Here is a 12,883-nt window from a genome sequence, read left to right on the forward strand (position 1 = left end):
AAAAAACAGAAGGCAGGCAGACAAGGATGTGAAGGTGGCTTTGCAGAACAGATGTGAGGCTAACAAGACCGGCTTTTCATGCGTGAGGGCGCTGGGGCTTTAACCATGCCGTGTCGGGGCCTGCGAAACAGCTGCCTGCTCCTGAGACTGGAGGGGAGAGGTCTGTGGGCAGACAGACAGGAGGGAGGCCTTGCTCACAGGCCTCAGAAGTGATCATGAGATTTGTAACAGAGCTCAGCAGCACAAATGGGTCCAGACACACGGCTTTAGAAACTGATCACCTAAAGCAGAACCTGCCTCACCACGGCAGGCTCCCGTCCAGACCACCACCTGCTAAGTGACACCCCGGGAATAACCCTTCCTTTTGCCCTTCCTGAGAACCTTGAACCACCAAAGCCCCTCTGCAGGACGAGAACAGGCAGTTGGCTCAAAACAGTCTGCTTTTAGAGTCAAAATGACTCTCTGAAACGGGGCCATCAACTCAATGCTCAGAGTTATAAAAACCAACCTCTTCCCTTGACACAGACGTCACGCCAGCTGCTAACTTATCTCACAATGCTTTTGAAGTCGGCCATGAATTTATATAAGGTAGGTTGGGTTACAGAATTCAGGTTGTTAAACTTGCTCATTAAATCTTTTATGAGGAATTTCAGCCACATGGGAGAAACTTTCAGGAAACCTTCGAGTTGGTTCTCCAGTGAAAGACCAAAAAGGCAGGCTCCATATTCTTCAGAAAGGGGGAGCGGCTGTCCTTAAAATTTTAAAGCTGGGGGCCGGATGTGGTGGCTCACGCCTGTAATCCTAGCACTTTGGGAGGCTGAGGCGAGCAGTTCACCTCAAGGTCAGGAGTTCGAGACCAGCCTGGTCAACATGGTGAAACCCCCATCTCTACTAAAAATACAAAAATTAGCCGGGCATGGTGGCACATGCCTGTAATCCCAGCTACTTGGGAGGCTGAGGCAGGAGAATTGCTTGAACTCAGGAGGCGGAGGTTGCAGTGAGCCGAGATCGTCCCACTGCACTCCAGCCTGGGGGACAAGAGTGAAACTCCATCTCCAAAACACACAAAAAGTTTTGAAGCTGTGATTAAACATATTTATCTAGGTAGATCTAAGCAACATTAATGTGAGAATTTAATACACTGAAAAGGGGTCTGGAAATTCACCAACTTCACAGGCGCTACCTCTGGGATGGCAGCGTGAGTGGGGAAGGGGCAGGAATTCTTTTTACTTGAAATATTTCTGATTTAAAGAAAAAACAATTATGGGCCAGGTGCGGTGGTTCATGCCTGTAATTCCAGCACTCTGGGAGGCCGAGGCGGGCGTATCACCTGATGTCAGGAGTTCAAGACCAGCCTGGCCAACAGGTGAAACCCCATCTCTACTAAAAAATACAAAATTACCCTGGCGTTGTGGTGTGCACCTGTAATCCCAGCTACTCGGGAGGTTGAGGTAGGAGAATCACTTGAACCCGGGAAGTGGAGGTTGCAGTGAGCTGAGATCGTGCTACTGCACTCCAGCCTGCGCAAAAAGAGTGAAACTCCGTCTAAAAAAACAAAAAAACCCAATTATGAATGCATTACTTGTGTAAAATTTTGAAAAATGAGTAATGCATTTCTTTACAGGTTGTTTTTAGAGGACTTAAAGCCCCATGCAACCAAGCCCTACTTGCAGAAACAAACATAAGGGCTTATGAAGCCTTATCTCACACCAGATCCCCAAACTATAAGCTGAAGAGTTGGAGGAAAATTTTAACAGCTGAAAAAGGACTGACTTTAAATGCCCGCTGAAGATCTGATTTTCCAACACCAATTGCTTTTCCTCCCAGGAGAACCCCCAGGCTGGGCGGGAAGGCAGAGGGGCGGGGGCTCACCTGGGTCTGAGTCGGAATTGCCTGCAGATGGCTCGCAGAAGCTTGATGGCATAAAAACATTGTTTTTTGAAACTGTCAGCAAGGAGGTGCAGGCGGGGGAGGGAACAAGAGGAAAAACAGCATGAATGGGTGGGGTGGACCCTCATGTCCCACAGGAGGAGATGGGACAGCACGCGAACAGGGCATTCAGTCTTTCCCCAGAAAGCAAACCCCAAAACTCTCTTTATAGCACTACGAGGGTCTCCAGCCCGACGGCCTTCATCTGTCTGATGACTAGTTAACTCTGGTCAACTGGGGCCACCCCCTTGTCCCTGCACCCCTGCAGGGGCAGCTGGCAGGGGATGTACTGGATGCTCCAGGCCACATTGGAGGCCCTGACTCCTTCTCACCTGTGGAGGATTGTCCATGGGGTCCCCTCCCCCACCTAAGATCTTCCTTCATCAGGGCAACTGCTTCCCAGGTGTGAGCCGGCCAACAGGTTTCCACAAATGAAGTGGAATTCGTAGGGGAAGAACTCACTCTATGCAGAATGGAACCAAAGACAACACTGTTCAAATTATCAGTGCCCCTCACGCCTCCAGTTGCCCTGAAGATGGAAAGCCGAGTTGTCTCTTGGGGGTTACCGTGCTGGACGGGAGGTGATTTGAAGTGGGCCAGGGGAGCAGAACAGTGGTCCCTCACCTCTTTAGCCTACATTCACAGCCCAAACACTTCTTCTCTATGCTGGTTTCCGATGCAGCAAGCATGGTCTAGCAGTGGGCAGTGAGTGGGAAGGAATAAAATCAATAAGCAGGGAGCGGAGCTCCCTCATTCCACAGAACACCTATCCACGGGCGCAGAGATCATTAAATAAAGGATGTCGACTGCAAGCCATCTGGACAGTTCCACAATATCCGGTCAGCAGACGACAGTGTAACAGCACTGGAAAACCTAATGCAGCCTTGCAAAAAGACGTGGCCATGTCCAAAACCAACATGATGGGAAAGGGGCATGAAAGCAGGGGTGTGGAGGGGTGACTCGGGAAGGACCCTGGCTTCCTACACTGTGTGTTCCTGTAACGCATGCATGACTTCTATACACAGAAACAACGTGACATCCTGAAGGTTCAGGACTGTAAAATGATTTACATGAACTTTCCAAGAATGGATTTCAGTTGGGTAACCGGAGAACCTGTCTGAACACTCATGTATCTCCAAGTTGGTGCTACAGACAGCCAAGACAGAGGCCACAAGACAATACCAGAGTGGGAAGTCAAGACGGGGACGAGAGAACAGCCCTGCAGTGGTGTTTACCTTCACATCTGCACAGGCGACTCCATGGCTGGAGGCCAGGCTTTCTGAGTGTCACATTAAGTAGTGCTGATGGCGTTATCTGCCTCAGGAACTTCTCTCCTGTACCAGCCTGCATGAGTCCCCAGGCTGACCTCCATGCTTGTGCTCAGACCAGGCCTCACGTCCAGGGCCTCCAAGCCCTTTAGCCTGCCCTACTCCACAGTCCGAGCCTGACCCACCCTTCCAGGCCCCCACAAGCTCCTCTCCTCTGGGAGTTCACAGCATCACACACGGGCCTCTGCTGGGGCCTCCTGGCTTGCGGGTTACTGTGTGTGCATGCTTGTGTGCACATGCATCTGCATGTCTGGGCTACTGCACTGGACTGCCTGTGCTGGGCATGCAGCTGAGGGGTCAGAACACCCCACCCCTAAACCCCCAGTCTGTGCCCAGCCTTGGAAAGAGGAGATGTAATTAACAGGCAGAGGCCCCAACAGGGCTCTAAGCAGTCAACCCCTTTCCTCCATTTCAGAGGGACGATCTCTTCCCAGTCTTCCTCAGGCCACCAAGTCTCACCATGCTGTCAGCGTCACTGATTCTAGACGAGGACCCCTGGTGCTGCACTCTGGGCAAGCTCTCACCTCACTCCTGACCGAGTCCGAGCCTCAGATCGACTCTAACTGGAGCTGGGCAGGAAGGACACAGCAGACGGACGCGCAGCACTGAGGGGAACGGCGGGTTTGTAAGCATAAACGCTTTTACTATTTGGTAAGTTTGCAGATTTTACCTGACTGTGAGGGTGGGAACTGGGTTAAAGAGGACGTTCTTTCTCGCTTGACAGGAGGGCAGTAATTTCCATCTTCTCTGTCAGAATCTACAGAAAATGATGAGAAGAGGAGGAGAAAAATCAGGTTCCTTCCGTTTTTAAAACTGAAGATGGTCAAAGGTGTTAGAGAGCTCCTTACCTTCTCCGCCTTCAGGACTGGAGCCGCCAGCTGACCTCTGAAACAAGGAGCACACAGCCGGGGTCAGAGGGCATCAGCCTCACGGCAACCGAGCAACTCTTGGCTCCATAACAAATATCCCAACATGCACCGCGGGCAGCTAACTCCCAGTAACTCCCAGAGCCCAGCACCCGAACGAGCCAGGATTTCAGCCCAAAGCTCAAAAATTCCCCCTGGTGAACCTCTGCACCCAGCTTCACAAACACATGCCAAGGAATCCTCTCAGTGGCTGGGAAAGTATCCGCAGCACCCGGATCGGTTTCTTGTTTCTCCACAGGTTACGCTAACTGGCCCGCCACCCCCAAATTCAAACACAGCCGAACCTCATCTGGCCCCTGTTCATCCTGCCAAGAGCTGAAAAGCGACCCTCTCCACCCTTGAGGGCAGCGGACTTGTGTAAAACGGTCGCATCACACCAGATAGAAATGGTTTCCCTTCCTAGCCCTGGAACATTCTACCGTGCACATCCTTGTCTCAGGGTGGGCCGTTATTTCCAGAGCAAGTAAGAGCTTGGATGTTTTGGACCAAAGCCTGCTTGTGAAACGTTTAGAACAGAACCATCAAAGACAAAGTCCAGTCACAGGTTGAGGGGAGGGACCTGTTTCCTATTCCACAAACTTTAGCTTTAGAGTGTGAACAACTAGCAACCAAGACTTAAAATGGGTTCATGACCAGCCTGACCAACATGGTAAAACCCTGTCTCTACTCAAAATACAAAAAAAAGTAGCTGGGCGTGGTGGCACACGCCTGTAATCTCAGCTACAGGCTGAGGCACAAGAATGGCTTGAGCCCGGGAGGCAGAGATTGCAGTGAGCTGAGATCATGCCATTGCACTCCAGCCTGGGCCACACAGGGAGACTCTGTCTCCAAAAAAAAAAAAAGACTTAAAATGGGCTGGGCGCAGTGGCTCACGCCTGTAATCCCAGCACACTTTGGGAGGCTGAGGCAGAAGAATCGCTTGAGCCCAGGAGTTTGAGACCAGCCTGGGAAACATGGCAAGACTCTGTCTTTATAAAAAACCAGGCCGGGCACGGTGGCTCATGCCTGTAATCTCAGAACTTTGGGAGGCCGAGGAGGGCGGATCATGAGGTCAAGAGATCGAGACCATCTTGGCTAACATGGTGAAACCCCGTCTCTACTAAAAATAAAAAAATTAGCTGAGCATGGTGGCGGTCACCTGTAGTCCCAGTTACTTGGGAGGCTGAGGCAGGACAATGGCAGGAACCCGGGAGGTGGAGCTTGCAGTGAGCCGAGATCGTGCCACTGCACTCCAGCCTAGGCGACAGAGCAAGACTCCGTCTCAAAAAACAAAAAAAACAAAAACAAACAAACAAAAAAACCCAACTACACAAAAATCAGTTGGGCATGGGGGTGAATGCTTGTAGCCCCAGCTCCCCCGGAGGCTGAGGCAGGAGGATCAGTTGAGCCCAGGAGTCTGAGGCTGCAGTGAGCTATGACCATGCCACTGCACTCTAGCCTGAAGGACACATCTCATCTCAAAACAAAACAAAACAAGAAAAACCCCTCAAAACTTAAAATGAGTAGTGTTTATCCTCTCCCGCAACACAATCCCTCATTTTATGTCCTGTCTCAGAATGTAGCAGCCAAAAGCACACCGATGAGTGGGTGCTGCTCCTCCTGGCATACTCCCCGCAAGAGCAAGCAGAAGAACCAATTTTCTTATTTTCAAACATGCTCCTCAGAGGTCAAGTTTAGCCAAATGAGGCCCATCTGCCTCGACAAGCTGCTGGGGCTTAGAGGAGATGATGCATGTGAAAGTGCTTTGCAAACTGCAGAGGGGCCTGGGAAAGCAAACTGCAATAAATAAAACCGAAGAGCACAGGAGCCAAGGGAGACCCCCCTCAAGTCGGGGTGGTGCATTTTCCCATAAAGGGCCAGACTGTCGGTACTGTTGGCTTTGTGGGCCACATTTGGTCTCTGTCATATATTCTTCTTTGTTTTTGCTTTTATAATCCTTTAAAAATGTAAACATCATCTTAGCTTACAGGCCCAGGACTGCAGCGTGTGGCAGTGAGAACCCAGAGAACGTTAATTGAAGTCACATAGTTCGTTCACGACAGTCAGAAAAAACCATACCCTGGACTTTCGCCTCCCGTGTGAGCTGACAACATGGGTTTGTGTGGGAAAAGCAAGCCTGAGCTACTTGCTTGAGGCCCGTGTTCTGAGAGGGCGTTGGAAATAGTCCCAGGGGACTGTATGAGTGAGGGCTGATTAGCACTATCCCCACAAGATGACATCATTAAAGTGCGTGGGAAACACAAAATCCTTGTAACACAACAGTGGGTTCTCTTAGTCACTGGGGCAATTGTGAAAATACCACTGAGTCCAAAACGCAATGTATCAAGCAGCCTGGCCCTAGAGTCAGTACCAACTCTGGCCAGGACAAGAGCACGAGGGGCGCAGAGGCTGCTTAGTCCCTGCCGCCTCTTGAAGGCAAGAAGAACTGTCAAGTTTATTCCGGCTCTGCCATTTTCTCAGGGTGAAACCTTACCTCGCCCAGGCTTCGGTCTCCTCACCTGGAAAACGGGGATGCGTGAGGCGACAGGCAGGGCAGGTAAGGTGCTCAGCCCAGCGCTGGGAGCAGATGATTACAATGCTCGTGGCCCACACCTGATGAGACCAAACTCCCAACTGATGTAAAACGCTGAGGCTACGCTGGGGGCAGGGCTTTAGAGTTCAAGGCAGACATGAACAGGGAGTCAGGGGTGTGGAGTGAGTCCTGGGTGCAGCCAGGAGGCGAGGGACCTGGACTGGGAACCTTTCTAGAGATGCCAGAGCCTGGGGTTGCATCTGATAGTGCTGAGCTGTCACCACCTTGGCATCCCTCTTCTTGGGTGACATCTGTGGAGTGGGTACAGGTTCCAGCTATTGTTCACCCTCATACTTAGCAAAGGTGACAGAAACACAAAGAAGCAGTATCTGCCCACCCAGGTTGCCAAACCTTTGTTCATGTGATGATGAGCCTGGGCATCTCATGCCTGGGCCAGCTACCGCCCTTAGCGGGCCCTTACATCAGCCTCCCAGTGCGGGCAGCTCTGAGAAACGACACCTAACACAGCCTCCTTGCCCTCTGGGTAATCCACGCCCTCCAGAGCCCCGCAGGCTGGCTTTGGCCTCCGAATGCTCTGTGCAGGTCCCCGTCTGAGGCCAGCTGCCTCCGCACAGCCCGATCGCCTCGGACACCGCACTGTTTGCCTCACCTCTGGCTTCCCTGGCCTTACCTGTCCTCCCATCCATTTCTAACAGCAGGCCCAGGACATCCCTGCCCCCAAGTCCCATCCTGTGGCTCGAGGCTTTTCTCTCCCCTTTTAATCCAACGAGCATTTCAACTGTACCAAAATCCTTACACGGTGTCCTCCCTGGTCCTGGGGGATCTGTCCCTTACTAAATGACTTCTGGGACCAGGAGATGGCCATACCCTCTCTGGCCTCTGTAGACAACCTGCTCTCTCATCCAGTGACATCCTCCTTTTCCCTCAGGCGAGAACGAACCCCTTGGTGAGATGACCTCCAGGCCTCTTATACTCTTTCTCTGTGGCTTATTCTGATCCTGGGAGTTGTGTCAGGGACCCCACTAGACTTAGGAAGGAACTGGTCCTCACGGTAGAAGCCCGTTTACCATCTGTTCAACAAAAAGACACTGCATCCCAGGTCCACTGCAGCCCATGGAGAAGCCGGAGAAGACCTGAGTCTGGCCTTACGGAGGCAGCTGGTCCCTGAGCTCCCTCATGTCTCCTCACCCCTGCACGGGATGTTTCTCCTGCTGCCTCCACACCTAACTCTCTGGCTCAGTGGTTATCTAGGTTAATTTCCACGTGTCAATTTCCCAGTTTCCCTGTTTCTGATTTCCAATTTTATCTCCTTGTGATTGGAGCACATACTCCATATTTCAATCCTTTAAAATTTGAGATGTGTTTGGTGACCTAACAAATGGTCTCCCATTCAGAATTTTCCATGTGCACTTGAGAAGGCCGTGTACCCCGCTGTTTGGGTGGGGTGTCCTATATGTCTGTTAGGTCTGGTTGGTTTTTGTGTTGCTCAAGTCCTGCTTCCTTACTGATCCTGTCTAGATATTCTATCCATTACTCAACGTGAGGCACTGAGTCTCCAACTCCTCACTGATCTTGTCTAGATGTTCTATCCATTACTCAAAGTGGGGTACTAAGTCTCCAACTCTTACGGTTGACTCGACTATTATGCCCTTCAGTTCTGTCCGTTTTTGCTTTGCACATTTTGGGGGCTCTTTTCACGATACCCCATGCCTCTCAGGGACCGTGGATGCCATGGACGCTCTCTCCAGAGCAGCATGTCCAGGTCAAGAGTGTGGCCCCAGGGCTCCCAACAGTCTCCTGGGTCTCCTCGTGGCTCTAGGCGCAGCCCTGGGAACACTGTGGTGTCCCCAGGCATTCTGGACTCATCCTCCCCTTCACCCACCACCTCCAACCTGCCAGCAAGTCCCATTAGCTCTAGCCCCCGGAAAACGTACCTTTCCCTCCTGCCTTGGTGGCCTCCTCAGGCACAGGGTCCCCTCTGCCACCAGGCTCTGGCCATGTGGCCTCCTGTTTTCTGAACATGTTGGTTGCTCCTGCCTCACTGAGTGCTGCTCCTCCGTGGGCGCCCTCCCTCCCTGTTCCTGCGTGTCTGAGATGCTGTGAGCACCACCTCCAGGGTAAGCATGTGCTCACTCCCTATCCCTCTCGGGAGCTACCCTGTTTTGTTCTATCACAGAGGGAGATGATCTCAGAGGTGTCTCCTACAACACAGTTCATTCACCTGACACCTGGGACACTTGCACAGAAGGCGCTTGCTGAGGACTTGCTGCATGGGTGGAGTCCATGTCCTCCACTGTGTCCCCCTCCAGTGACCCTGAGAAGAACGGGTGCCTAGACAGACAAGGTTCAGATGCTGTCTGACCCGACCTCAGGAAACCCTCAAATCCGTGCCCCAAATCTCTTCTAAGAACCTGCCTGCAGCAAAGTGGGGGGCCTCTTGGTCCTGGAAAGGCTGGGAAGCCAAGGCCTGGGAAGGACAACACAGGAAGATTCCAACAGGGGAAACTCCTGCCAGCAACTCTCCACTAAGACCCAGCGGAGGGAAGCAAGAAGACAGAATGTGTGCCTGTGGAGAGCTCTTCTAGAATCCTAACCCACTGGCCACGTGAGGCGCCGCCTGCCCTGTCCCCGTCCAGGCCTCCGCACCCTGCGCCTTGCTGGGATGGAGGGCCTCTCCTCTCAGGAGATGTTGGAACTTGCTGTCCAGCTGGCTTGTGCTGTCTTCTCCAAAGTAGGAAAAGGTTTGGGGTGAAGGAACCTCCTTTGAGCCACCCAGCCCCTCACACAGCCAATGCCAGCTCCACATTTTCCATTTCCTGGAGTCAGCAGCCCAGGAATCTGGACCTGTTTGGCGTCAAGGCAGTCTGGGGCCACCCCTCATCCCAAACAAGGCAGTGGGTCCTCAGGGGTTGGTCCCGAACAATGCCTGGGACACACTCGGGGTCAGCGCCCAGAGGTCTGCAACCAGAGCTCAGGAGGATTTTAAGAGTAAGCTCCAGGCCGGGCACAGTGGCTCACGCCTGTAATCCCAGCACTTTGGGAGGCCTAGGCGGGTGGATCACCTGAGGTCAGGGGTTCGAGACCAACCTGGTCAACATAGAGAAACCCCGTCTCTACTAAAAATACAAAAAGTAGCCAGGCATGGTGCTGCATGCCTGTAATCCCAGCTACTCAGGAGACTGAGTCAGGAGAATCGCTTGGACCCGGAGGCGGAGCTTGCAGTGAGCTGAGATACAGCCACTGCACTCCAGCCCGGGCAACAGAGTGAGACTCTGTCTCAAAAAAAGAAAAGAGAGAGAAAAAAAACCAAACAAACAAAAGAGCAAGCTCCGAGGACGCGAGCTTAATGGGGAGGGGTGAGGATAGAAGCAGGACACAGAGCCCCATTTCCTCCTCCTCCTCCGCTTTTCCCAAACGAGACTCCGCTGCTGCGAGGGGCAGGGCTTCAGGATGACACCCGGGAGCGCTGGTCAGCACCCATTTCAACACCACGATGACAGCGCCCCAGAGTAATAATAAGGAAGCAGAAGAGAAAGAAGACCAGAGGGCCCTTCGACTTCTTTCTGGCATTGGGACAGCAGAAGCGAACGGAGCAGGCTCAGAGAAGGTGAAGCAGCCCTCCCGCGGCTCGGGCTGCAGGCTGGTCAGGAGCGAGCACTGTGAGTGCTGACCCTGTGCCCTGCGTCCCTGCCGGCGGGGTGGGGGCTGGCGGCGCAGCAAGCTCCCCACCAGGAGCCACAGGGAGCTTATGGGAAGTAGCTCAATTCTGTGAGGCGCATGAGTCCCTGTCGCTAAATACAAGACGGGGGGCACATCCCATCTGGAATGGGAATACAGGGGTGGGAAGTTTGTTCGTGGCATAAGGAACGAAACAGTGAAAATCGTGGTTGTCACATTTATTAAGAACTGCCCTGTCCAAAAAACATGGATCTTGTCAGACTGTCTGGTGTGGCCTCAAGGAGGACACGGGTGCCAAGGCGGCCCAGGGCAAGGCACAGAGTTTCAGAAGCCGACTCCAGACACAAAGACCAACAAGGAAGAAGCAGGAAGGAATGGCACTGTCTACCTGGTCCCCTAGGAAAGACCAGAAAGCAAGGCCATGTCAGACAAATTCCCTCTAGATGGCTAGGCGCAGTGGCTCACACCTGTGATCCTAGCACTTTGGGAGGCCGAGGTCGGCGGATCACGAGGTCAGGAGATCGAGATCATCCTGGATAACATGGTGAAACCCCGTATCTACTAAAAATACTAAAAAAAATTAGCTGAGCATGGTGGCAGGCACCTGTAGTCCCAGCTACTCAGGAGGCTGAGGCAGGAGAATGGTGTGAACCCCAGGAGGTGGAGCTTGCAGTGAGCTGAGATCAGGCCACTGCATTCCAGCCTGGGCGACAGAGCGAGACTCCATGTCAAAAAAAGAGATAAATTCCCTCTATAAAACTGTGGCAACCAAGAGGCGTACCAGGGTCTCAGTGAGTCTGACAAGTTAGAAAACCTGGCTGGTCATGGCTGGATGCCTGGGATACAAAATAAATGATGGGCCAGTTCAATGCTTTTTATTCAGTGGCAGAGGCAAGCAGCTGAGAAATTCCTGTCAAAAGGGCAGGCCCTGAGAAAAGCCAGTGAGAGGGGGCTTCCAAAGGTCTGAACGTTGAGGGGTGCTGAGGGCCAAATCCTGTGCAGGGACTAGAAGGTGGGGGGAAACTGTCTGGCCAGAGGGATTCATTCCAGAACCTCCTTAAGCACCCTGGTGGGTCTAATAAACATATCTGAAGCTCAGCAGGTCCTTGGCAGGGAGCTTCAGCCCAGTACAATTCCACCAGGTTTGGAGTGAGTGCCCAGAGCTGCCTGCTTTCTCCGCATCAAACAGAGAACTTAATTGGGATGTGGTTTGGTCTTCTTCAGACTGTCTTCTGAAAGCCAGGAAGTCTGATATATAGAGACTTTTTCCTGGTACTGACTCTTCCATGGCCAGAGTTCTGACGAGACTGAAAGATGATAAGGGCCCTTTATAAGCAACAATTCAGCGAGCCATAATTTATCAAGAACTCTCAGCTTTACATTCCCCCCAGGGACTGTGGAATAAAGTGAACAGACTACACGTGATGGATGAGACCTGCCGGGTAACATGGGGGCGGTTTCCTGAACACCAGTGTGATACAGAGTGAGACCCAAATTAAAGTCTCAGGCCAAGAAGCAGCGGGCATTGGGTTCCATTTGACTTGATCTATGGCCTAAGTAACCTAAAATAAAGTTTACTTTGCTCTGAGTGGGCCCGATTAGTAGAGAAAGCCAATTAACAGGAGCCCTCAGCAACCAGTCAGGGTGTTCTCTGCAGACAGCCCGAGGGAAGGAGCCCTGGTTGGCTCAGAGCTGTCACAAGGGGCTTGATGATGGCTCTCCTGGGGCTCCTGAAAGTGGGTGTCCGAAAGTTACGAATGCTAAAACTATAAGGTGCATGTTATGTGCATGGTCACCAGAGCTACACTGGAACATTTACACACTGCTCCGCGCAACCCCCAATTCTGGCTCTCCCACGGTGACCCCCAGCTCATCCCAAGGCTCCCTGCCATACAGCTTCGCCTTCCCCCTGCCAGTGTAGGGGATGCTTGAATTTCTCAGGATCAGAGCCTCAGACCCAAAGTCCATGAGAATCAGGATGCTGAGATCTACCTGGGTTGGCCAGGCCAAAGAGATGAACATCTGGACGAGGTGAGGCCCCTCCGGACACTCCCGCACAGGCCTCTGTTGAGAAGTACACAGGGCACAGAACAGCGCGTGCGCTCTTGAAGAGCACCTGCTGTCACAAAAACTCTGTGATCCACTTGTTTGCTACTCTCATTCTAGAAACCATCACCTCTGCAGCTGGAGAGTTCTATGTGGGCTGCGTTTTTCAAACCCAGGCACCTGTGGAAGGCCTCTGGGGTGGACCCTAAAGACCATCTGTCCCCAGAGGGCTAAAGATGGAAACTGAGAACACCATTTCCTGTGCTCTCAAAGACCAGAGGTACAGTAACTCACCATACCTGACTCAGGAGAAGTTTCCAGCAGCTGCTCTGCCAACAAAAGAAGGGTGCAGCCACCTCCTAATTCTCGCTCTGGTGGCCGTTACATGAGCTCGTGGGAGGGCTGTACTCCCAGTGCACTGTGGGACAAGTGCCTCCTGGCTG

At 52.5% G+C, this 12,883-nt stretch overlaps 1 protein-coding gene across 50 annotated transcripts in view; it reads right to left on the reverse strand.

Annotated features, from left to right (window-relative positions):
• RANBP3 (RAN binding protein 3) overlaps positions 1–12,883 on the reverse strand; it is a 63,669-nt gene that overhangs the window by 22,682 nt on the left and 28,104 nt on the right. For 36 of the 50 annotated variants that reach the window (XM_074025550.1, XM_074025537.1, XM_074025560.1 and 33 more), the window contains 2 exons: positions 4,106–4,142; positions 3,928–4,014 (listed from right to left, as the gene is read on the reverse strand). Coding sequence is in view for 25 of the 50 variants with exons in the window: in XM_005587678.4 (XP_005587735.3) it covers positions 3,928–4,014; positions 4,106–4,142 (124 nt within the window). In the remaining 25 variants the exon portion in view is untranslated. Of the gene's footprint in view, positions 1–1,872; positions 1,945–2,553; positions 4,015–4,105; positions 4,143–12,883 lie in introns of those variants that run through there. The other 14 variants (XM_015440364.4, XM_074025533.1, XM_074025526.1 and 11 more) reach the window with 3 other exon arrangements.

This window comes from Macaca fascicularis, chromosome 19 (assembly GCF_037993035.2).
Source record: "Macaca fascicularis isolate 582-1 chromosome 19, T2T-MFA8v1.1".
Taxonomy (NCBI): Eukaryota; Metazoa; Chordata; class Mammalia; order Primates; family Cercopithecidae; genus Macaca; species Macaca fascicularis.